Consider the following 25,432-nt stretch of genomic DNA (forward strand, 5'->3'; position numbering starts at 1 on the left):
GAGGCCTTCGGGTATTATGCCGGCCCTCAAGTATTCGAGCATGAACTTGCCATGTAGCTCTGTTCGAATTATTATTTTTTTCTTTTGATTGAGTATTTCTAATTGGTCCTCAGTCAAACCTCTAGTGAGCACACCCTCCTCGTTTCGTATTGTGGAGGTAGTCCTTAGAAGTTGTTTAAAATAGTCATCGGTATACGAGACTACATTGACGTTATCCATAGATGACAGATGGAAATTTATTTTACTATAGCTAGATTTTGACCTTGTTATGGGTCGGTCGATGCCCACAGCCACGGGCTGTACAGACTAGAATCAAAAAATAGGGCTCCTGGTGTGGAACCTATTCTACCCATGAGGGTTAACTAGGAAAACAAAAGATACAAATGAATAGGTCCAAGGATGCTAGGCTCAGAACAACACCTCCACATGTATTATCAAACTCTGAATTGCTAAGGAAGGAATCACTCTTCAATAGTATGTTGTAGAGATAAATCTCATTTTTTTATATTAGAGTTGTGTGCAAAAAGACATAAATCCAACATTTAGAGAAATTAAGACATCAAAATGGTTTGCTAAAACAGAACAATCAGACACAAAAACAGAAAGATATTTACAACACACAGTGCCAAAAATAAATTTTTTGGGACAATCTCCAAATTGTGTGTGTGCAACAAACCAGACTCCTATTAGGATTTGCCAAGAAATTCACATATTACAGTGTACATATTCAAGTCAACATTTGTGGAAAACACATAGAACAAAGGTGGGTACACAAAATTATTTTTCTTGCGTAAACAGCATTAATGTGCTGTAGTTTTGGGGGGAGTAGTGCATCTACACCAGGTGTTTCAGCCGTTTCTAGGTGGGCTAGGTGTGCCTCATCTTTAACATGGCCTTCATCAGGATGGAGTTCTGTGTAGATTGACGTCTGCCCATGTATGCACTCACTGCACTATTGAGCAGACGTTTGGCCTGTTGAAGGCCAGGTTCCGCTTTCTCAGCAGATCTGGGGGATCCCTCATGTACAGCCCAGAAAAAGCTAGGGAAAATCATGCTGCCATGTTCCATGTTGCACAACATGTGCATCCGGCGCAATGTCTCCCTGACCCCCGACATGGACATACTGCCAGCAGGCGATGATGATGAGGAGTATAATGCACTGCGCCACAATGGCAATGATGGATGTGCCACACGGCGAGAACTAATTCACCACTACTTTTGAGCTACTATAACAGACATGGCACTGGACACCAAGCACATTGTGCACTGGACAGGAATCACACTGGGCACTGTATATGAATGAATGCACTTACACTGAAAGAGCAATGTCCAGTCAGGTCTTTTTTTGTTGTTGCAACACCGGACTATGTACAATTGTGATTGTCCTTACCTACCACTATGATCCGTCCAACTATCCCCACAACCCCTCCCCAACTACCCCCACACCCATCCCCAACTATCCCGCCCCACACCCCCTCCCAAACTATCCCTACACCCCCTCCCCCTCTACCCCTCCCACAACTCCTCCCGAACTATCCCTACACCCCCTCCCTAACTATCCCTCCACACACACACCAAATCATTCTCCTATTTGCAACCCTTTTTGTTGGAGGGGTGTGCCCTTCTGCAGGGCGAGTGAGCTGCTGTGATCTACGCAAAAGGCTGCTTTGCCGGGAACTTGTGGGTGTCGTACTGGAGGATGGTCCCAGTGGCGTGTTTATGTGCCGTCGCTCTGCAATTGCCTGAACCAACACAGCAATCGACTCCACCAGGGATGAAATGGATGCATTACTCTCCCTCACATGCCGTGCCAGATGGTACACTCCCTCTGTGGCAATGCCCAACATGTGTGCAGTGTTCCTGGCAGTGTCCTGCATGGTCTGCTGCATGAGCTGGGCCTCAGTGAGGTATTGCTGCACCATTGTGTGCATGGCTTGCTGACGTTCCTCCATCCTAGAGATGCGCCCCTCAATGTCATGTGCATTACGTAGTGGTGGTGGTGGTTGTATGGGTTGTGGGCTCTGAGGGCCTACAGGACTGAATCCAGCAGCATCCCTATAGCTCTGGTCGCTGGATATGCTGTCCACTCCACCATCATCCCAATGTTGTCCGGTCCATCCCCTTGTGGAAGGGGTGCAGATGCCTCCTGCTGGCGGGGGCTGGGCAGCAGGTTCATCCTGCTGGCGGGGGGCTGGGCAGCAGGTTCATCCTGCTGGTGAGGGTGCTGGCCAGCAGGTTCATCCTGCTTGTGGGGGGGCTGGGCGGCAGGTTCATCCTGCTGGGGGGAGGACTGAGCAGCAGGTTCATCCTGCTGGTGGGGGGGGCTGGGCCGCAGGTGTTGTTGCTCGCTCCCATCTGCTGGTGGATGCGTTGGTATCCTGGCTGGTGGTGGTGGTTTTCCTGGATGTGTTCAGCTGTTTCACCATCATTGCCAGATGATGTGCCTGTGTGGGACAGTAGGGCAGGGCATCCGTGATAGGTGTGGATCCATCAGACAGACATCATTGCTAGTACTTTCCAATTTGTGTGCATTGACATGGACATAGTGGGCGGAATGGCATGGTGCGCACATGCATGTGTCAGGGATGCAGTGTGGGCGCATGTGTAGTTTTTGGACATGGTATGAGCAGTGTCTGTTGCCTGGAGTACTGGTGTTTCCTGGTTTGGCTGTTATGGGCGTGCCACCCAAACTGTATGACATGTTGTGTCTGATTGTGAAACTGATGTGTTTCACATGTAACTGCTGACTATGGCAGTTACTGCATTGATGGTGATTTTGTGGGATGGGACATGGTGGGTGGGACATATGTGCCACATGTATCATTGATGTGTGCATCTTGTCATCTGTTGGTGGTGGCGGTGCATGACACTGACATGACTTTGGGCATGTGGTAGCATGGCGGTGACAACAGCAGTTTTGCACTGTCAGGGGGATGTGTGCCTAAATGCATGCAGATGCAACTTGTGGGGGCAATACAGGGGTCCTGTGTGATGTGTGAGTGGTGTATGCGTGGGGGTTGCAGGCAAGTATGATGTGTATATGTGCAACGAGGTTGACGGTGGGTGGAATCCCAGCAGGGATATACTGTCCTTGGGTTCAACATACTTGACATCTTGGCCTACCCATTTGTATTGGGGCTACAGGGTGTGTGATGTGACTTTGGGCTTACATGGACTCACTGGCCTCATTGGATGACACATCTCCAGCCTCCATATCTCTGACTCCCTCTATCGCCTCCATGTGCATAATACTGCTGCAAGTTTCTTCCCATGCCTGCAGTTTAATTTCGGATGGGGCTACCCCTCCTGTGGCCGTGCACTGGCCACGCTGTGCGGCAAGGAGGTTGCACACATGGAGACATAGATCGTCCCATCTCTTTTTTTGCACGCCCGCACTGTCTTTGGTGTTGTCCCCACCGCTGACACCTTCCCGGCAAACTCCTCCCCGATGGCCTTCTTTCAGGTTTGTATTTGGCACCGTAGGTCGTTGCAGAACACTTTGGCAGCGTGCTCAACCAGTGTGTCCGCATGCATGTTCAGTTCAGGTTCACTGAACCTTGGCTTGTGCCTACGTATGGCAGGTTGTCTTGTGGACATGTCTCTCAATATTAGTAGGTGCTCAGATTGTTCCTCACACTCCTGTGCACCGAGGATTGCAATGGATTGTGTTTTTATAATGGCTGCTGGTGCATTTCCTGTTCCAGCGATGTTGTTATTTCTGGGGCCAGTAATATTGGTGCCAGTAACATCGGAGTGCACGGAGACGGAGACAGCATCAGCGACGATGCCGGTATGGGAGGTTTTGGGGACATTTGATGGTGTTACAGACATGCCGGTGCTAAAGTTTCTGGCATGCCGGGATGCGCGCGAATGCTAACTCGGAATCATCCGTTGATTCCAGCAGCAGTGCTACATGGACACGGTAGCACCGGCATGCCAGTATTTTTCATTTTTTACCGGCAAACTCATAATGAGGCCCAACGTAGTGAGATGTGTCCAGGTTAAAGGAAACCCATATAAGAACACCATTTGGAAAATATTCATGGGAAGGCATGTGACATTTAGAGCATGTCAGCATTGGAGAGGAGTAAAAACTTGAGAAGTCTCTTTACAGAGATATTCAATGAACAGCCTAGCCCTATGTGAAAGAGCAACGGATGTTATTTTTGGGATTGGCGGGATAGATAGTAGTTTACAATTATGACAGGTTTTCTAGATGTGATGGGCCAGTTCAGATTAATGATGAATAAAAGTGTAACAGTCCTGTTGGAAAAAAAGTGAAATACCACTTTCTTGACGATCATGACTGTAATAAATTATAACCCATGCTTTCTAATTTAAAGTGTTGATTGGATGTACCCCGTCTGACCACACAAGACGTTTTTGCTGCATTTTACCAGGAATTGTTTTGTATGTAGGGCCAGCCCCCCAAACCATGCATTCCCCTTCTCTCTCATCGTGCTAACACTTCCCTACCCTCAGCCCCTATTCTACCCTTTTTTTTTTATAAGTGTATTAAATAGCATTTGTGATTTGATGCATCTGGAGAATTTCGGTAACACCAATGATTTTAGAATGTGTTCTTTGTTTCTTATGTTAAAGATAGGGACAAGGTGCATCTTGGTGGAATGCAGTCTCCATGAAATAAAAGATTTAAAGGTTTCAAACTTAGCTATGTGATTAGAATTTGAAGATATCTGTGTGTGGAGATCATTATGGTTGAACCATTTGAAATCAGTGCGTGGTGCGGAATATTTTCATCAATAGTACTATAGGATTTCTAGATGCATATCGAATACATCTTCAAATGTAACACTGTGGGCCTGATTCCCAAAACTTCTCAGTTCATCTGCATTCATATGTGCTCATGAAGACACAAAGAAAATATGTACCCAGAGCCACACATTTGGGGGCCCAGAGCTGGGACAGGGAGAGTGCCAGGTGCAATTTGAAGCATATCCCAATTCTTAAAGTTATGTCCATTACAATGCACCATTAAATGCACTACTAGACATATACCTCTTTCCCGAGCATCTGTAATTTGTTGCTGGGTGGCAAGGAGAAGGCAACTTGCAATACTTTCAGGGATATGCTTAGAGCCCGATAGTATTCCCTTGTAAAGAACAGAAAAGCTCATTCATTTGATTGAGCGCTTCTCTTAATGTTTAACTTCTGAGGCACCAACCACAGGTGGGAATGGAAAAAATTGATTTATGCTGACCAACCTTTCAAGGCCCATCAATTCAATTGTGTATGTAGGGATTATCACAGATCTCACCCCACTTGGGTGGCCTCAGGAAATGAATACATTAGTGATGGGCACAGGGCCATCAATAATGTCTTCATAAGGTAGCTAATTGCAGGTACTGGGTGTACAAAGCCAGCCACATGCAGCTAGTCACAAGACCCAGCAGATGATTTCAGAATCTTCCCCATGTGTACACATCTTTAATTCTCTCACTCTTTTTCTTTCTTTTCTCTGCATATTTGCATCTCCCACAAAATGAATTCACATTCTATTCACACCCAATATTTCAGAAAGGTCTGCTCATAGTAGATACCTGGATTTCAAGATTAGACACACTGTGGGTCATTTATTTTCCAGCTAAAGGGGATCAGAAAAAAGGGTGCTAAAAGTATTTTCCATCACTTTTTCCAATCAGCCGGATTTCCTTATATTTGAAAGGCAGGGTTATGGAAAGGGACAGACATGTCATGTCTGACTGCTGTTTCTGCTATGCCGTATGAATGCAGCTGCATTACCTGTGCGGTGAAAATACAGCCCCAGGGTGACAGAGATTGAGAGGCCATGCTAGGCCCCATTATAATAATTAGGCTTGCTGACGTGGATAGTCATTGGAATATGCAGGCTAGTCCAAAACACTTCTTTTCCAACTGAGGCCTAGAGAATGAACGAAAATGGGCTTCCCTCGGCATTGTCAAAATGGAAAGGCACTCAGCGGAAGGAGAGTGTGCCTCAGAACTGTAATATTGTGAACTGTGTCCAATGGATTCCAAAAAGACATGTGGTGCTGCAGATGCAAACGTTGAGTAAACTGGGTAAAGGCACATTTTGACAGATTCTAAAGTGAAGCAGTACACATGGGAAAAGATAGATTGAAATGCTGTCCATTTGAAAAATGAAAAAGGAGGAACTGTGCATTACATTTAAAAAGTTAAACCAAGTGACATATTTCATTTGACATGGAGAAAGACACTTACTTTTCACAAATACACTGACATTTAAATGGAAGGGCCTACTTTGTTTTAACATGGACAATGACTTCCCATGCTAGAAAATAGCCTATGTGTTGATAGGTCAAGAGGAACACTCATGTCTTTTCAACCATCAGATTAAAGAACTATATTAACACATGGATAGAAGCTCCAAAGGGATGTAACATGTGACATGTGTCACATCTTTTCAATTTGAAATGCTATTCTATTAGAACTATGTATGTAGCTTGTTTTGCCCATTGAACTGAAAGGTTTGTGCCTCTGAAACTTTGACCTCAATACCAGAAGCAGGTCTGGTTTTCAGCTCAAAATGCAAAGAAATATAAGGAGTAAATCAGAATTGTGGAGGGTACAGATAAGACGGCCAGCAGAAATGACATGTAAGGTCAGGCCTCCCCATTAACTGGGCATTAGCTTCGAACAGAGACATTTGAAGACACTTCATTGCAGGGTGGAATAACATGAGCCAGGCAGATATCCATGTCATGTGACTGGGGAGAAATGAAACTCATGAGGGGCTTTGTTGGGAATATGAAACTACGACGTTCCATAGGTATGCAATGCTATTGATTAACATGGGCCCTCTTTTTCTTGAATAAAAAGAGAATTGTGTGTCCCAGTGAGCTCATCCAGGACTCATATTAAAGGACATAAGAAGCCTGTCAGTTGCATATGTGTATTAACCATGTGTTATGTATAGAGTTTGAGTTATAAAGAAAACAATGATACTGGCTTTCTCATAATTCTGAGGAACTGGAAAGTTGGTGGGGTGATAGGCTGTGAAATTAATGTTTGAATTGTGAAGTGGCATATTTTTCACTATTTCGGCCCAGAAGCAAATCACAAAAAACTAAAGCACCTCCCAGGAAGATGAAGCCGAAATAAAATTAGTATTCTCCAAAAAATGTAGAATTCAAAACTATATATGTTTTATGCAGTTATCTGAAAAGAGGAGGTAGTTGCCATGTAATGAGATTTTTAGGAAAAATGTAAAAACATGTCATTTTGAAATAATGCATCTTCCTCCTACCCCATTTTCCATAATACAGGCCTCTAAACTCCTTGCCCTATCAGCTGGCAGTGGGCGGATTAGTGGAAGGGGAGAAAAAGAGATGTCCAATCCATAGCATGGGAATATTCATAATATGCAAGTGTCATCAGCTCTATATAATATCAGTTTTCCATCTAAAGGACGGGAGAAGGGGATAAAAAGAGGAGAGCAGAATGACAACAACAGAAAGCTTACAAAAGGAAGGCTGATACCAAGGAGAGCAGATAGACCCTGGGACACTTGTTGGGGACTTTTTTCCTGGAAGCTGGGAGCCCTTTCTGAGAGAGAGGCCTAAAATCTGTCTGGAGGAACTTTGTTGTGAATAGAGCCCATAGGTGTGAGCTGCCTAACTATTCCTGAAGAGGGTCCAAAATCTGGCTGGCCACCCAAGCAAGAACATATATCTCCCATGTAAGTAGATATATCCCAAAGTTATTAATCGTGTGGGGAGCTACCTGCCTTAATCCCTTTCAATTAGTGGGTGTAGGGGAGGTGAACATGTGTAGGCCCAGACCATACTTGACAAAAAATATCACTGAATGAATTCCCTTAGAGAAACGCACCATATCCGTTTTAACTGGAAGTGTGAGGGGAAGCCGTCTATATTAACCCATTCCTTCTAATTAGTGGGCACTCTTCCATTAGAGGGAAGGGGGATAAAAGCATTGTACCCTTGGCTTATTTAACTAAAAATATCATATGATTAATTCTCATGAGTTCAGCTACCACCGGGTGATCTTTTTATCCAAATTCGAAATTGACAAAGATTATCCCAGTGCACAGTAAATTACTCTAGTCTTTAATGTAATTGGGTAACCCTGCTGTTCATTTGAATGTCCTAGTGTCCCCAAAACAAAAATGCCAACACCCTGCATTCCCTTTGAAAATGAATTGTGCCAAACGAATGTTCCCATTCATTCCAAATTCCCCAAACCCTGCATGTCATTTGAACGTGTCTTCCCCAAACGACTTCTCCATTGAATGAATTTCCCAAACCTTTCCTTTAAAAAAAAGCCCAAGGGAAACTCCCATAATACTCACACTCCATGTACCTTGCCTTCAAACTAAGGGGTCATATATAACTGATGCCTGGTGGTGGGGTTTTGCTGGGAGAGAAGAGCATTGTGATAACCCAAGCAATCGCTGTGTGTTGTTTAAAATGTCCTATCTGTTAATGTGTAAAGAAATCCTACGTGTGTTTTGATTTCAAATTCAACCTGTGTTTGTTGTGGTAACTGAAAGTCTATTAAGAAATACGTTTCAGTCAATTGATGCCAGTAATTTGCATTTGTGATTATTGTGTTGTGCCACAGAGTTGGTGGCTGCTGTCCTTGTTATTGATGTATTATTCATAGTAGTAACATTTAAATAAATATATACATTATTACTATGGATCTTCTTGGTTTCTAGCTTATTTGTCATACAGAGGGTATGTGCTGAATGGTTTTATACAGGTTGGGGGCCTAACCAAATTTGAATCTGCTAAGAGCTTTGTTGTGCACCACCTTGCTGAGTGGGGGGACCCTGTGTTGAGAGTGACCGTTCAATAAACCTTGACATACCCCCAGCCTGTAGTTTCATAGTGGCGGTAACGCAATAAATTCCCAGGTGGAAATTGTCACCTGGGAAAGGTATGCAGATTCCATAAGAATCCCATGTAAATACTTCCAGCAATGTTTAATTTTAGAAGGCATTTTCACGTTTCCCCATATGTAGTGGAAAGGTGAAGAGTAAAGGCAATTTAATCTATTTTTTCTTTTTACTTTTCCATAATGTGGTCGAAAAGTTAAAAAAAGGTGCACAGATGCACCTATTGCAATTTAATGGAAATAAAAGTGGTCCTCTCTGTACAATTTACTCTCACAAGGAACATGAACACCAGTATGTAATGGGTAGGCTTTAGTAGTATTACTATCTAAACCCAACACCAATGTACACCTGTGATGGGGTGGTTGGTTAAAACAAGAGAATATTCCATTGGTGAAGAGTGTAACTTTTGCTACGGGCTGTAAGGAGGTTCTTGTCTAATGGGCACTATTGCCCCATTCATGAACATATCCATACTTCCTTGGAGAGTAAATCCCCAAGTCAGGTGTCCACAGAGTTTTCACAATCCCTCACTTGTCTGGTGGCTTGCTCCAATGGCCCGTCATTTCTCTGGATAATGTCCTTCTTCCACTTCATATCGCAGTCACTGTCCACATCTTGCAGTTTGACAACACGCAGCCTTGTCAATGACATTTCATTTTTGTATTAAAATCGGAGAGATTGGGGCTGATTTTCACAACATTCTTCAATGGGATTGCGCCATTTTAAAATGCTTTTGTAAATGAGGCCCATTTGTGTTCTAACATGTGTGATCAGACACGCACATGTTTTAATAAGCGGGATCTCATAAGAAAGACATATTTGTCGGAGTGAGCTGTGACCCAAATGGCCACATTAACATCCGTAGTACCTTAACATTTATTAAGAAGGCGGACAAAATTTCCATTGGCAACCACACACAATTTATTGTTGCAGTGTTTTTACTCAAAGGCACCTTTAAAAGTCATCCGAATGTTTTAAAAAGAAATGGTCAGTGCCAAGAAATATGGTCTTGGCGTCATTAAGAAAGGCAGCTATAAAATACAAACAATCATTAGGTCAACAGATCATAGTGGTTTCTGAGCAGCAAGTATTACAAAACAGCAGACAGAAGGCAGCGTTAGTAGAACATCTCATGGCAGTCATGGTTAAGGTATACAATGACGTTCCCTATTATAAACATTTTAATCTTGGCGCTTCTGGTTTCATTTCAGGGTGGCCATCTTTGCCTAAGGAAATGAAATCCCTTCATTTAAAATATCCTTCTGGAATGCTTATCAATGCATCCTGCCCGACTGTGCCCTGATCCTTGAGCGGGTTTGTAAACAATAGAAGAAAAGTCCTCCACAAGTCAAGAACTTGTCTACAAGAGTTCTAACGTAAACCTTGTGCAAAAATCTCCAGGGCAGGCAGCTTTCAAAGTTACATCACAGGCGTAAGGCACGTTGCTTGCACACTTCTGCAAATAAGTAAACAACAGTAAAGACAAGCAGCAAAACAATTTAGATTTTTAGAAATAGTGTATGGCCATGTATGTCGTTAAACCCTGAAGATGTATGCTAAAGGTCAATGTTGTACACAACAACCAATGACACACAACATCCAAATTCTCTATACAGTGTGCCCACTGGATTGGGTAATGTGTGGGGACACAGCTTTCATCGCAGAAGATGTGGAAAATGCACAACTATTGTTTCTCCACAATTAATGAATAGAACCTTCATCCTTTCAGATGTTTTAGCACGGAGTACCACATTTGGCAGCTGGCGTTCCGTGGATAGCTGGTTGCTATCAAGGTGGCATTCCATTTGGTATGTTTGGAGCTAGTCACTGGGTGATGGGTCTATACCCAGGCTATTTTAATCAAGCTTATTACACAATAGGTACGAAAACTCGCAGGTGAGAAATGTGTCTGGTCAGGCTGTCCAACCTCTTCCTCGTTGTGTTGTATGCTAAGAAAACAGACAGAACAGGAATGAAGTAATTGTGATGTAAGCAACAAAACCCTACATCTGCCATTAAACCCAGTGCCTCGCAGTCTGAACACCTTGCTCATGTGCAAGGCAATTCTGATCAGGTCAAGCTTGTGTCAGTTGGGGTGTGGATACTTGCTGGTGGCATTGGCACAATTTTGCCCTCTGTGATATGTGGTGGTGAACGTTAAAGCCATTTCATTATTGTCCATGTCAATGGAACATATCAGCACCTCGCTGCAGAGTAGTGCCAGTGCAGGAACGTATCCAACACTGGGTGAAGTTGCCACCCTAATTTCTTACAATGCCGTCAGATTAGGGATCTTTGGACCAGACATAATGCTCCTTTATTTAGTAGTACAGGACCCCTTGCAAAAGTGTTGAACGCTGGCGCTTCTATCAATGCAGCCATTATGAAAGATCGCTTTGTGTTGGCTGTATTTCTGAGGAACAGCATTTCATGATTGGTTTCTCATTACTCTTGCATGGGGCGTTTTAGCTTAACTGGGACAGCAGCTCTAATACTTCATGACAGTTTACCCTAAGGGAATTCTATGTATAGTTGACGTGCATTCGACGTGTTAGAGGCATGGTCGTAATTTTAGGGGGACACAGGGGTGTTTGCTTCCCCCCAACATTCATGGCACACCATTTTGTCCCCATTGATTTGACTGGGGCACCTTTTTTTTCAGATGTCATGTCCCCCCAACATTTTCAGCAAAGTTACTCCACTGGTTAGAGGGGCCACAGTAGCACTGTCATGCAGACAGAACTACAATTTGTCGACAGAGACAGCACTCGCTTTTGTATTCTGATGTTTAGGTGTTTTGAGAGTACAGGTAATGCAAGTCTTTTTTTGCGTTCTAACCTCTAGCTGTCTGCTAATGAATGTCATGCTTAACTGTCGCGATATGGGCCTGTACTCATACTGGGGTCGTAAAAATCCAGGTGGTGCTACATTCCAAGGTCATACCACGTGGCGTGTGTCCATGCCTTCCGCAGATATGTGGTTGCAAGAAATACCCAGTGGCGGTCATAAAAAGATTTGTGACACATATGAAAATGTGCTTGCTAATATTATGGCACAGCCATCAGTGCTTTTAATACTCATACTACATGGCAATGTTGTCACGCCCGTGAATGATCGGTCTGATGCCATTGCCATGAATTATGCATTTCCTACTAATACAAATGTGCAAGATGGCCTCTTTACATGCAATACATGATGAGTGCCATGCCGACTCTGGTCACAAGGATGCCACCGTAGGGTTCTGTGCACATACACAAGCCTTTCAGGCTACGGCCTCACATATAATCATGTCAGCAGAAATCATACACGACAAGAAAAGACCATTAAACACGTTACACATTATGATGCCAGTAGACATTTCACTGTCAACGCCTTACCCATCACATGCCAAAATGTTTACTGTGCAATAACATGGTCCCTGAAATAAGAAATGCGATGCCAACGTTTTGCTACAGAAATGCATGGGGTAATATAAAAATATCCATTTGCTGATTTATTGGCAGGCAGTATATGTTTTGCAGACAGTGAATGAAGTTTGGTTCTTAGCATGAAAACACAACCTGCATTGCCAGATAGCAGAGACATTGTCAGGGAATGGATTTGCACTTTAAAAAGTATGCTCTTGAGGTAACAGAAAAAATAAACATACACAAATGCACTTTACTTCACAGACACCTATAAAATAAGCACTTTTCTCATTTAAAACAAAAACAAAAAAAGTCTTTTCCCTTTTTAAGTAGCCAGTGCTTGTCTGAAAGCAAGTTCTTTAAACAGAACTTGAATTTTTTTTTAAAAACTTTTTTTTAAAAAAGACGTCCTTCTGAAATGGCCCACCGCTGCTCAACTAAACGCTCTGTGTTTCTACAAAAATGAATGCATACAGAGACGACAACACTGCATTGTTATTCCTTGAAAGAGCTTGAATCGGAGTTGAGGCTTGTCCCATCAACAGTCTTTCAAAACGCTGCTCGGAGGCAGAGGAAAGTCAGGCAGCATTAGTAAGTCAGTTTCAGGTGAGAAAAGGCACACCTCCTTTCCTATTCCACGCCTCAGTAATGGCACTCCACGGAAAATACCCACGGGTTTCAAATCAGACATGCTGGTGGTCCTACAACCCTGCTCAGAGGGTGCCTATGGCGCACGTGCAGAAGGTCACGTGGACAGCAAGGCCTTCCACCTCATCACGCTGATAATACGTCCGATCACTTCCTGGGACCTTGCTGTGCTTCAGAACCAAGGGGACTCCTTGCTCTTGTCTTGATGCTGTAGACCTAACGAAATCGCCCACAAAAACAAAAAACAATACGTTAGGTCAAAAAGCACACTGCCACAAAGTACATTATTTAATAAGATGCATGCAGACGCACACTGCCTAGCTGGCGTGGACTGGACCCAAAAGTGGCCCTGGACATCTATTTCTAAGTGGCCCCATATTAAACAGTTCGAGCACGCCCAACCCCTCCAAAATGTAGAAAAATGTGTTTAAATAAAATACCGAATGTTAAAGCACATTTGACCATAGGAAGGGATTATAAATAGTTAAACATAAGAAAAAACGTACATATAACATTGGTTAAGAGTGAGGGGCCTAACTAAGGGCCTAATTCATGGAACTCAAAGAGCGGTGCAGAGTCACTGCACTGCAAAAGTACTCTTTGCACTGCCCATTTAGCATGGTGCAAAGAGTACTTTTGCAGGGCAAAGTGACTTTGCTCCACAAAAGTACACTTTGCATCACTATGTGAATCAGGGGGTTTGTTCTCAGTGCAAAGTCACTTTGCACAAGTGCAAAATGTTCCATGAATTTGGCCTTAAGTGTCCACACAAAAGAAGCCCATGGTGCAGAGGCCCACCGGGAAATCTCCAGAGCCCCCTGTAGGTCAGTCCAACACTGCAGCCTAGTTGTGTCCAAACTCCCTATATTTAAAAAAAAAATCAAAGACGTAAAATTCAAACTCCAGGTGGTATTTGAGTCCTTATTTTTTTTATACATTTTGGACATGGCTTTTTAAGTGCCTGTTTGGATTTCCATTCTTTGTGTCCTCAACAATTACCTAAAATTCGATATAGTTAGTTATGCAGAAAATGTCTGATCCTTCCACCCATCATTCATCACATATGATCCACAGGGACGTCTAGACAAGGTAGAGTCAAGTTAGAGATGTCTAAGGAGAAAATGCATCCCCCTGTTCTCCACAGAGAAATGTGAAATATATGTTTAAGTTGCTTACTTTAAAAATTACCTTATTTCACATTCTTTCACAAAATATAGAAATCCTGCAATGCATCCCTCCAATACATTGGATTAGGCCTCATGAGCTGTGTGCTCCTTGGATCACCTGCAATTAAATGCATGTATGTTTTGTGCATAAAATGCAAGCTACTTAATAGTTGCCTTGAGAGATTAAAAAAAACTATTTCCAAAGGGTTCTTATGTTTTCATCAACTCACTAAATGTATAATGAACATGACAGGCTGAACAAATTTCACTCCTGGGCATTAAATGGGATTTGTAGCAAAACCAGGAGATATGTTGCATCAACTAGGACTTCATCTTCAAAACAGAGCAAGAATGTTCACAGCATAAAACGTTATAAATGGAAAAGTAGTTTCACTGTTTTTTTATTATTTTGGTTATCAAAAAAAGTATTGATTTTGTGCTTTTGGTGAACAGAAATATCACCTTTACAACCAGACGACCAGTGCTGCTGTTTCAGAGTTTATTGCCAAATTCACTTTGCTGCCGCAATCAGAGTCTGTAGGAAACTCTAGATAAACAAGTAGAATGTGTAGCCTTTTTGGGCTTACTTGATTTTTTAAAAGATTTATGTCGAAATAGGTTTACGAGAATTGCAAAGGTGGATCAGCCTTGAAGATCAGGGCCTCATTAAAGAAACTCTGTACTGATGCACGTGTGATTTTGCACAATTATAGAACAAGGGGCAACATTGTCCTAGAGCAAAAAACGAATTCTTATGATGCATCTTTGCAACAGGTCAATTTTGCCCCTCTGGTGCAAAAATGCATTAAAAGAATACTTTTTTGCACTATGGGCATTTTTTTTGCCCCAGTTCTAATACCATACAAAATTACACTTTGCAACGTTTCTCCCTTAACATCTGTATGAGATCGAAGTCTTGGTGTTATACACTAGGGTTCACACATCGATGGCCCCACCTGGCCGAGCCCAGTGATTCTCGGGTGAGAGCTACAGCAGGCAGCTTCCATTAGCTGACTTAATTATTGCAAAAGCAGCTGTTCAGAACAGCATGGTGATGTGTTTTGCTCTGGATTGACAACATGTTTTACAAAACAATGGGCATCACAATGGTAAGTACATGCACAATTACAAGTGCAAGAAGGCCGTTGCTATGGCTCACTGAGTGATGAGTGAGAGAGAATCACAGAGACAGGGGAGAAAGAGAGAAGAGAGAGAGAGAGAGAGAGAGAGAGAGAGATGAGTGAGAGAGAATCACAGAGACAGGGGAGAGAGAGAGAAAGAGAGAAGAGAGAGAGAGAGAGAGAGAGAGAGAGAGAGAACTGGCTCACTATGTTAGGACATCTGTTTAAGATGTGGCAAGCTTCTCACTGCAGCTCAACAGACTGGACTTTTTTTTCAACGGCCTTTGCCATGACATTCCCAGACTCACAAAAACGTTTTCTAGCTTCCTGGACTGTTCTATTCGCGCCTGCAGATCTTAAGCGCTATGTCTATGAAGAGCAGTCAACAGAGGGCTTTGAATCCACTACCAGCCTCTCCTCGCTTAGAAACCCTGGAAGACCAGAGTGCAAGGGATGCATGTTTAAGTCTGAAAGAGTGACAGGCAGTTTCTGCACGGCCCTTTGGGCTGAATCTGAACGAATATAAAAGAACATTGATGGATAACATAGGCAAGCATTACCTTGAGCTTGAGGCAGAGGGCCTGATTCACAAAGCATTGTCCAATGGGATGGTGCCATTATCACTGCTGCTGTGGAGCAGGTCCAGAGGGTCGCATTGATCTCAGTGACATGCTGTATTTGACGTCATAATTCATATTGTGAAATGTTATAATCAGATACATTGGCGTCAAGGGTCAGTACGGGTCCCAGTGAGACTCAGTGGCCCCCACAATGTCCACATGTGCTGCACTTAATGGAACCTGAACCGCATGGTAGCATCACACCACCTGTGTGCTTGACAGTGCTGTTTAGTAATAGATATTATCAATGTTGGCCCTGAGCTGAACATTGCTGTTAGAAGGAAAGAGCGTGTTTGTCGTGATTGACAGCAGACCGGAAGTGCCTGACCCTGACGCACACCTGTGTGCTGACACGATGGAAGCACAGTGAACGTGCCTGACTGCTGCTGGCTGACAGTGCTTCAGTATATTGACTGTGAGCCCGAGCATTGATTGGCCAGGAAGGCAGAATAATGCTACCACTGCTGTGGCTCTAGGTGGGCGAAATGTTCGGCCCAAAATAAGAAACAATACATGTTAACTATGATCTCTTTATAGGAAATAAAGTCTCCATTGAAAGTGTGTATCCAGTAGACGGGATATTGTTTTTGTTAAAGTGATGCTTTTGTTTCATTAAGGAGGACCATCACATCCCAGGAACTCGCATTACTTTTGATTAAGTGCTGACTTTTAAACATTCTGAAATAGCTGTGATGCTTTGCATTGCGAAAAGAAGCTCTCTCTCTAAATACATATATATTTATAATGAAATTAGCATCTATTTTGGTATTTTCAAAGAAAAGGGAACAAAAAAATGCAAAAAAATGGCTGATTAAATGACAGCATTACCTACAAAATGTGAGGATGGTTGTATGTAGAAATGTTAAAAGAAAACAAACCAGTGTCAGACAGCAAAAGAGATATTTATTGACTATTATTTTGTGCAATATTGAAATGTTTATTTAGGAGTAGAACATATATGTCACTTAATGTGACGCGGACCCGGGTAGAGGGTATAGAGCATCCTTTTCAGAAGGCAGACCCTTGCTTTGATATTTCCTTTGAATGTAGGATTGAAACAGAATGAGATGGCATTATAATCCGATGGCCCTCATTTACAAAGCTGTTTTCCAATGGCACTGCACTATTGTAAAACGCGTGTGTATATATAACCCTATATGTTTAATTTTCTTAGGATATCTTTACATTGAGAATTGTGCGAAGTGTGACCCGACTAAATTACTGTGCAGGTCCGGAATATTCCAATGGAGTGATTGACGTTGCAGCCATTTTATACACACATCAACATCGTGCAACTGTCCGAATCAGAAAATATGCTTCAATGTTGCAAACCTATGTAAGGGTGAGAGTTATGAAAAACTGTACGATCACTAAGACCAGAATACACTACTTTCTTAGTGATTCAAGTAAACAACCCTTTTATCACAGACAGACATGTGTCATCTAAAATAAAGACCTGCGGTCATTCTTAAATTCCCCAAATGTTCTCTTATTTCATACAAAACAGCTGGGCTCCCTCACTCTTGCTTTCTGTCACCTTTCTCTTTCTTAGCGTCATTTCCATAGAGTGAAATACGAGAATACCGGACTGTCCATCGTGAAATGATAAACCTGCTTGTCTGCCAGAAGGGCACATTGCCAATTCTCTAGACTCCCTGAAACAGGAGGAGCATGTTTGACTTTTGCTTTTGTATACTTGTTTTTATTCTTTCTTAATAGGGTTTACAACCCCATATTCACCCTGTCCCTTCCTTTACCCCTGCCCCTCCATTTCCTGCTCCATCTTATTTCCTTTTGCACACAGTTGCTACTTTTCTATGGCAACCATATATATATATATATGTATGGTCAGTTTGGCAAGACGGTGGAATTGGACTGGGACATGTGAAGGCAGACTGCAAGCCTGTTAACCCCCCAATCGGCGAGTAATTGTCATGGTTATACTACCTTTTAATAATGTGCTTTACCACTAAGACAAGTATAATCTTATTGTGACAACAATACATACTGTAAGTTGTCATCTGAAATAAACTTTGTAACAACGCTTGCAGTTTAAAATGTAAGCACAATTGAATTGCACGTTTATACAACGGCTTCAGCAAAACAAAAAAAAAGCATAGCCCTCACCCAAGATATCTGCGTTTTCTCTGGTTGCACATGTTTGCACCAGACCAATGTTTTGCCTAGTTCTAGTCCTTTGCCCGGCTGCAAAAATGCATTTAAAGTCTATTCGGTGTGATTTACAAAAAAGCCTTTTCAATAGGAAAACCACATTGAAAAACACTTCTTAAGTCAGGCCCTATATTCTCTTTCTACTAGGGCAAGTTTTCCACTAGCGCTAATTGCACTTGCACATATAATAAGCTTCTGTAACAATTCCCTAAAGAGTGACATATTTTAGAAGGTAGAACTTCACAACATGGTAGACTGTCAGATTGTAATCATTGGCTAATTCTAGCAGAGTCAATCAGATGGTGAAGCCTGACCGAGCACCACACTATCAAAAAGGATATGATTTTGTTATCATACTTTTAACCACGGTAGCAGAACTACCGCTAGCGGCATTGAAGTCCAACGTCATCCACAAGGGTTCCTTAACAGTGGGAGGTATGTGGATGTTTACATGATGGAGCTCACGCAAATGCAAGTTAGGGGTTAGGCAGCTGGAGACTGGCTGGGCTACAGTCAGGGAAAACAGATGGACGCGATTCCCATTTCACGTTAGCCCGTTGATCCACCTGTGTAAAACTAGATCATATCCGCAGCTGCAAAGAGTTCCCTGTTTACATTAGTCATGGTTTAAGGCTTTTGAGATATCATTGGATTGTGTTAATGATGGATTGCTCCAATGTCAAGCCATCACATCTTTTTCCCAACTCTAGTGCATATGGTCACACTTGAACTGACATGGTTTACTCAATTCTCTGATCATAAATGAAACTTCATGCGAGGGTGTGTCCACCGGGCCAGTGGAGGCTGCACAAGGCACCGCAACGAAAACCACAATTGGTCAAATCATTTAGTGGAACACAGACTACCAGGAATATTCTGCAGTGACAATAACACACACAATTAGCTTTTTTTAATGTTTGTATTTTAATTTCGCTCAACGTCTATATATCTTGTGGCAGAGCAATTTAATGAGCTCAGCCTCATGTGTTCGACAACCCAACATTACAATAAATTCCTTTAACTGACATCTGTGGATTGAGCAACTCATGTGGTTTTCCCTTTGTGAAAATATCTATGCTATTGTAGTGTGACTCAGATTTTCCACATTTGCAGAATCTTGCCATTCTGTGGAATGCCTGTTCTGCAACTAATTATTACCGCAGTAGTGGTCAGCTGTTCTGGGGAAATGGGAAATCAGAAGGCGATGTTCTGCTGGGATGAAGTAAAGAATGTGCAGGCACGCAAACTACACTTTTCGTTGGCAAGTTCTGGAGCAGATGTCGAAAAAAGCCAATGGAGAAATTCTGATACATACATTTCCACCTAAATAAGACACAGGCGTCCCGCGGCGGTTGCTCAATAGTCACCAATACAGACACGTGGTGTGTTCGCTGCAGTTTCTATGTTATTAATTTGAGGCATCCCACACAACACTGGCCTGGGTATACTTTACAGAGAATATTAATTTTAGTAGAAGAACATTGAAAAGAGAATGTGCTAGATAAAGGGGAGGGATCCAGTTGAGACTAGATTGCGGGATCCATAATCAGACGTAAGGAGGCTGGGAAGTGGCAGGTAATTTGGACATTATGAATTGGCACACTTTACAGTTGTTTCCAACTTCACATATATTCACGGATTGCGGCACTAGGAATATTGTGGCAGCATGTTAATAGGATTCAACCACAACGTCTGCACCCAACCCAATCCCCCACCACTAATGCCTATGCACACCTTCCTTTACTTGTAGAGGACTGTGACTGCAGCGGTATGAGGATGACTAATGGCTAAACCCTCTGCTTAGCTCCCACACTTCTGAAAACCAAAAGTAATCACAAACATAATGGTGACACAGGCACAGTTAAGAGATATGCATCTTTTGCCTTTTGTGGGAACGTGGGCCGAGGGAAGGTTAGGTGTGAATGTGATTCAGTAGCAACCCATATAACAGTCCAAAATAAAGGGAATGTCCAAAGCAAGGGTCTATAAAAACAGATATACTTTGATTAAACACACCATCTGCAAGGATAACTAAATAGAACAATACTGTACAACACCCAACCCTGTGGAAAGAACAGAAGAAATGCAATGAAAGATGCACCACTCTGGGTACGAATGCAGGGGTGAAAGGCAATTCAACAACCACAATGTTCTTTAAATAGTATATGCTTTTGAGGAAAAAGGTGCACAAGTGACATAACCGCTCTCTAAGGCCCACCATGGAACAGAGGGGCAGTAATCAGTCAAGAGTACCCTTTTCAGGTCTTTGGCGTGTTCAACAGTGCTGAATCAGACCTTGTGTTGCTATTCAAGCGCATCAAACCCAGTTCAGGTGAGGCGAGTCACATTACCCCAAGGGGCAAATTTGCATCGAGGTGGTTCGAATGCAGTGTCTAAGACCGGTTCGAACGTGGAGTTCAAGCGATGCAGGTTGGAGCACTCGCCAGGATCGGTTTAAAGTCAAGCCAGCTCGAGGCATGTACTGTCCACTGGGCATGGTCAATATGTGATGCTCCAGCGGTTCAGATTGAAGGTCACAATGCTTCAAAGCAGTGATCCTGATGTTCTGGTGTGCTGTTCGATGAAGCAGCAGTTCAGGGTCAAGTAATTTGGTAACTCCGTCGGTTCAAGTGGAGTCCAGGGATGAGCGGTTGATTTTTGCCAAACAGGTGGCTGGCTCTGCAAGGTTTCAAGCCGCTGCGAAGATGTAAACGCCGCTGGTTGAAGGTTAGGTTGAGTGCCAAAAGCGTCTGCAGTGGGTCTTTCTGGTTCGATGGTGGTGAATTTGGTGTGAGTGTGGTTTGACTAGTTAAGATGTGATAGAGCAGGGGTTCTAGCTTATCTGGTTCTCCAGTTGCTGCCATACCCATTCCACAAGCTCTAGGACAGGATGATTCTGTTCAGGGTCTGCTCTCCCAGCCTAAGGAGGTTTTCTGCAGAGTGGCAGCTACTGGTCCTCTGTCAGAGTCACCTCCGTGTGCCCTGGCAGTGGGTAGGGCGCATAGCTTGCCTCTGCCTAGCGCTGCTCCTTATTCACCTTAGTGGTTGACCACTTTGGAAAAGATCAACTCTCCCAAAAGAGGTCCAAATGAGATCCTTCTTGGGTGTTTGTCAGAGAGTGAATCAGTGAAGGAGTGGGAGACCCTTTCTATTAGAGTCAACAGTCTACAAGTGTTTGGACTAAAGCAAGCACACTTTAGGAGCAAAATCATACTTGCACTTGGGGCAAGTGGACTTTCCCTTCAGACATCTTTCCCACAGTGATTTGTGTTAAAGGAAGTGGAAGGGACAGAAAATAAGAGAGACAGAGAAAACAAGATGGTGGAATCTAACATCACACCTTCCCTTGTCAATAGCTTCAAACAAGAGCAAAAATTGTCCCAATGCAAAAAAAGTTGCACTTGGGACATTTTTGCTCTAGTGCTAGTTGCACTTACACACTTTCTGGAATATGACCTCATTATTATCGTGTTACGGAAAAATGCTGACTTACAGTGTGTGCCTCTAGATAATGATATACATATGTGAGGATTGGAGTGTACCCATCCGTCTTTTGTATAAATGTTTTGATCTTAGCATGATCAGCTCTCATTTAGAGTGACTGCACACACTTAGGAGGTCATTTTCTAAACCCTGTGATCATAGAGTGGACTATAAAACAAGCTGTGTGCACTTTACACTTTACTAGTCCGTGGGAACTTCATGCTATTTGAAGGTGTACTGGGGGGTGAGGGCGGCACTGAAGCACATAACTGAATATACATTTCTGTCAGGCTCTCCCACCCCACCTTCAAAGAGCACCATGGTTTTCCACCAGCATGTATTTTCCTTTGTGCAGAAAAGCAAAAGATTCTATGCAATGCACCTGAGTATTCCGCCAGGTAAATTAAGGTAGATTCCACAGGGATCCATTGTAATTGCTGCCTGCAAAGAGTCATTGCAGACAGAATGTGTGTTTTCTACAAAAGAGATGGGAAACATGAAGAGAAATGTTGATTTTCTTATGTTTTACTCTTCACATGTTCACTCCATTTTGGAATTGTCCGAAATTGTACCGAAGAGGACCTTTTCCACGCAAATGCAGATGGACATCCCCAGGAGGATAGTAACGTAGCCCCTGAGTGCTCATTCGATGCTGTGCAGGAGTGTGCAGTGCCTCGTGACTGAATCACTCACTGTGGCACGAACAAGTTAACTAGATGATCCTTTTCAGATGGAAGGTCTGCATTTGAACCCGTTTGCGGATAACTACAATGACACATGCTTTCTGGGTAACTGCCTGACTCACGGAGAAGTTGTGAAAACCTCCCATGCCTCTGCACAAACACACTATTCTCCCCAGAAACGAAGACAATGAATTTCCTTTGACATCCCGACAATAAGCTTGCGACAAATGGATGTGTATACCACAGAACTGAAAGTTGTTTGCGGGATATTTTATTATTGCACCCACCACTTAACCAAAGAAAAGCATGCAGCCGTTTCCTTCTATGAGGGGATCCTTTTAAGCCTGGACATGGTCATTTGATGGGGATCCATCACACATTTAGAACACAGGGCTGCACGGAGTAAATCCATTGTATTAATTTAAAATAACTCTCACAAATAGATTGATCAATACAAACCAACTAACCACTTGGAAATAAGAAGAAGAAGGAGTATTATTGTCTGGGATCTACTACATATAAGATTTGAGGCCTTTTCAGTGAGAATTGTTTCAGACTTTAATAATCAACCCTACTCTCCGCCCCTCCCCCTCCCCCTGTAGAATGTAAAGATTATACGGCTGTGACTAGCAGAAAGTGAGAGAAACACAGATTCAGATATACAACAGTGGAGAACATTCTTTTTTCGTTTCAAATGATCACTCCGAGTTGCTTACTTAGCTCAGCTAGTGGAGGTTGCAAAGCACTGGGACCAGGGCTTTAAGTGGGCCAGGGCCAGCCGAGGTCGACTCCCAGCAGACTCAGAAATCTCGTTCTGAGGCAGAATCTCCCCTGGCAGCCCCGGCAGCTAGAGGGCAAGGCTTTTCTTCTAAAGCCTGAAGCTCTCGCTCATGTGCGAGATCTTCAGACTTAAGAAAAAAATGCCTTTCATCCATAATAGTGGCGCTGTCACCTGTCAAGGAAGAGATGCCTGTGGGACGATGCCACCAATATGGAGAGAAACGAAACGTAAGGCCACTGGAAGCAGAGGTCTTGTTTTTCAAAATACTAAAGCTCCTGCTAATCTAGCAGCTTCCCCTTCTCATTCTTAATGGTGATGCTGCCCCTCCCCAGCTGGTGAGGCGCAGTGCCAGCATTAAGGTTCAAAAGGCAAGGCACTGTCCCCTGCCAGGCAGCCTTTAGAAAATAAATGCTGGGATCAGCACCCTCTCCCCCAGGGGTAAGAAGGTGCTCATTTCTACAAAAGGCTGCCTGGCAGGGGTGCCTTGATGAGCCCATTGAGCTGGGACTCGTCAAGGGAGCGTGGCCTAACACACCCGCATGCGACCCCCTGACGTTAGACCACACGCCCTTGAGGAGCCCCGGCTCATTTCTTAGTCCCACTTAAGGCACTGACTGGAACATATGCGCTCTTTGTTTTGCACTTACTATAGTTCATGCAGCTAGGTTTGGAGCAACTTGAATTCTTTGTAGTAATATTAGTCATTAACATTTTCATAATCTAGTTTAACCCATGCTATCCCTTTGGCAACAGTGACTATTCAGGTTCCTCCCAGGGACGTCATTTCACCAAAATGCCAGGGGTCACATGACCTTTGACATCACAGGAAGTGACCACACCCCCAAGTAACATCATGGGAAGCAACAGAACATGATCTTTCACCCCTTTAATGATCCTAGCAATTATTGTATAGAATTCCAGAAAGTCAAATTATTTGTTATTTCTATTCTTTCTCATTTATGGTCAATACTCAAAGTTTTACACTTGTAGAGCACCCTGTTTTTTTAAGAGGCCCCTTTATAAATTCCAACCCCTCCAAAAACAAAGAGGCACATGGCCCTGGCCACAGCCCAAGAGCTTCAATGTAAAAAAAAAAAAAAAAATTAATGTTTATTTTTTCTAAACATTTTTTTAGAGGTATCAAGGGAGACCACAGGGGTAGCAAGGCAAACCTCAGGGGTCACGATTCCGACCCCTGGCAACCTCCAAATGACGTCTCTGATTCCTCCATCCTACATTTCAGGAAGGACCCTCTCGCCAATTGCTGTTAGCTCTGTTCAACCCTGTATCTTTCCTCTGGGTTCCCTCCCACCCATGCCCCTGTGCAACCCCTGCGACCCTTCTTGTAAAACCTGGATTTACCCCCTTTGTGCAGTGTTCCATTGCTGATGAGCTAGATGTGTGCTTTATAAAGCACCTACATACACATCCAGATGTGTTTAATGAAGACAGAGTCAGCTTGACAACATCTACTCCTGGATTCTGTAATAAAGACCTTGACGTGCATACAAATGAACATATGGATATTTCATAGTCCTGGAATTTCCCTCCTTCTGAGCCTTGGACTGCCTGGCCTCTTCTGTCTCAGTTGGGACTCCCAATGGGCCTGTCACCTCCAACACTTTGTCCCAGCCCCATCTTTAGCAGGCTCCTTATACTTTTCCTTAACATCATACTGCCGGGAGCCACACCCTTTGGTACATCTTTTAGTTCCAAGTCAAGATTCTGTTTTGCAAAATTACAAAAAACATTCTTATGAAGTTCTAATTTGGCCTACAAAACAGCGGCCACATACCGTTTGCTAATATAGGGCATTTTCTCAATAGAAGTCCCCTTATGTCCCTCTCATCTGACTTGACTTCCCTTCCCCTGTTCCCAGGTGCTATGCAAATGAGGTCAGAGCTTCCACACCAGCAGTGGTGCTGGGTTGGAGAGAACATTGTTACTGATAGGTTACATTGCTATCCTTTATTCTAGATTTGCAATGTCTTCTTTCTCTTTTATTGCAAAGCCGCCATTTTGATAATTCTGCCACTTTTAGAGAAAGAGCTCCCCACGGCCACTTTTCTTTCTTCATGCATGCCTGGACTCTCTGAACCAATAAATCAAGACCCTAACATTAAGAGGAATTTGTGATTCAATAATTACTAAGTAGCAGGCCCAGGTGCTATAGTGTCAATCAATCATAAATTTCAAAGAGTCCGGCTGAAGCATCAGGGAGTGATACAGGTAAACACCCCATCTAAGCAGTCAAGCTAAACAATCTAGTGATTCCTCAACCACAACATGAGCACTAGCTAATCCCACCCCCTCCTTGTCTCCAGTCGATGTAATCCCTCGATAAGGAGCTGCAGTGGGCTCTGTGGTGTGTGCATGCTTTCTAATGCATGTCACAGTGTATTTGTTTTCCCACAACTTTGATCACCATATCATGAGAGGTCGGGTTTTCACATCGTGGCTGCTTCATTAAATA

General features: G+C 43.2%; 1 protein-coding gene across 2 annotated transcripts in view; it reads right to left on the reverse strand.

Annotated features, from left to right (window-relative positions):
- Window positions 1–9,775: 9,775 nt before the first annotated feature.
- The window catches only part of VGLL3 (vestigial like family member 3), a 76,604-nt gene continuing 60,947 nt past the window's right edge, over window positions 9,776–25,432 (reverse strand). For both annotated transcript variants that reach the window (XM_069636451.1, XM_069636452.1), the window contains exon 4: window positions 9,776–13,149. In XM_069636451.1, the coding sequence (XP_069492552.1) occupies window positions 13,106–13,149 (44 nt within the window). In that variant the 3' untranslated portion in view covers window positions 9,776–13,105. The remainder of the gene's footprint in view (window positions 13,150–25,432) is intronic.

Source organism: Ambystoma mexicanum, chromosome 7p (assembly GCF_040938575.1).
Source record: "Ambystoma mexicanum isolate Mex_15411 chromosome 7p, UKY_AmexF1_1, whole genome shotgun sequence".
Taxonomy (NCBI): domain Eukaryota; kingdom Metazoa; phylum Chordata; class Amphibia; order Caudata; family Ambystomatidae; genus Ambystoma; species Ambystoma mexicanum.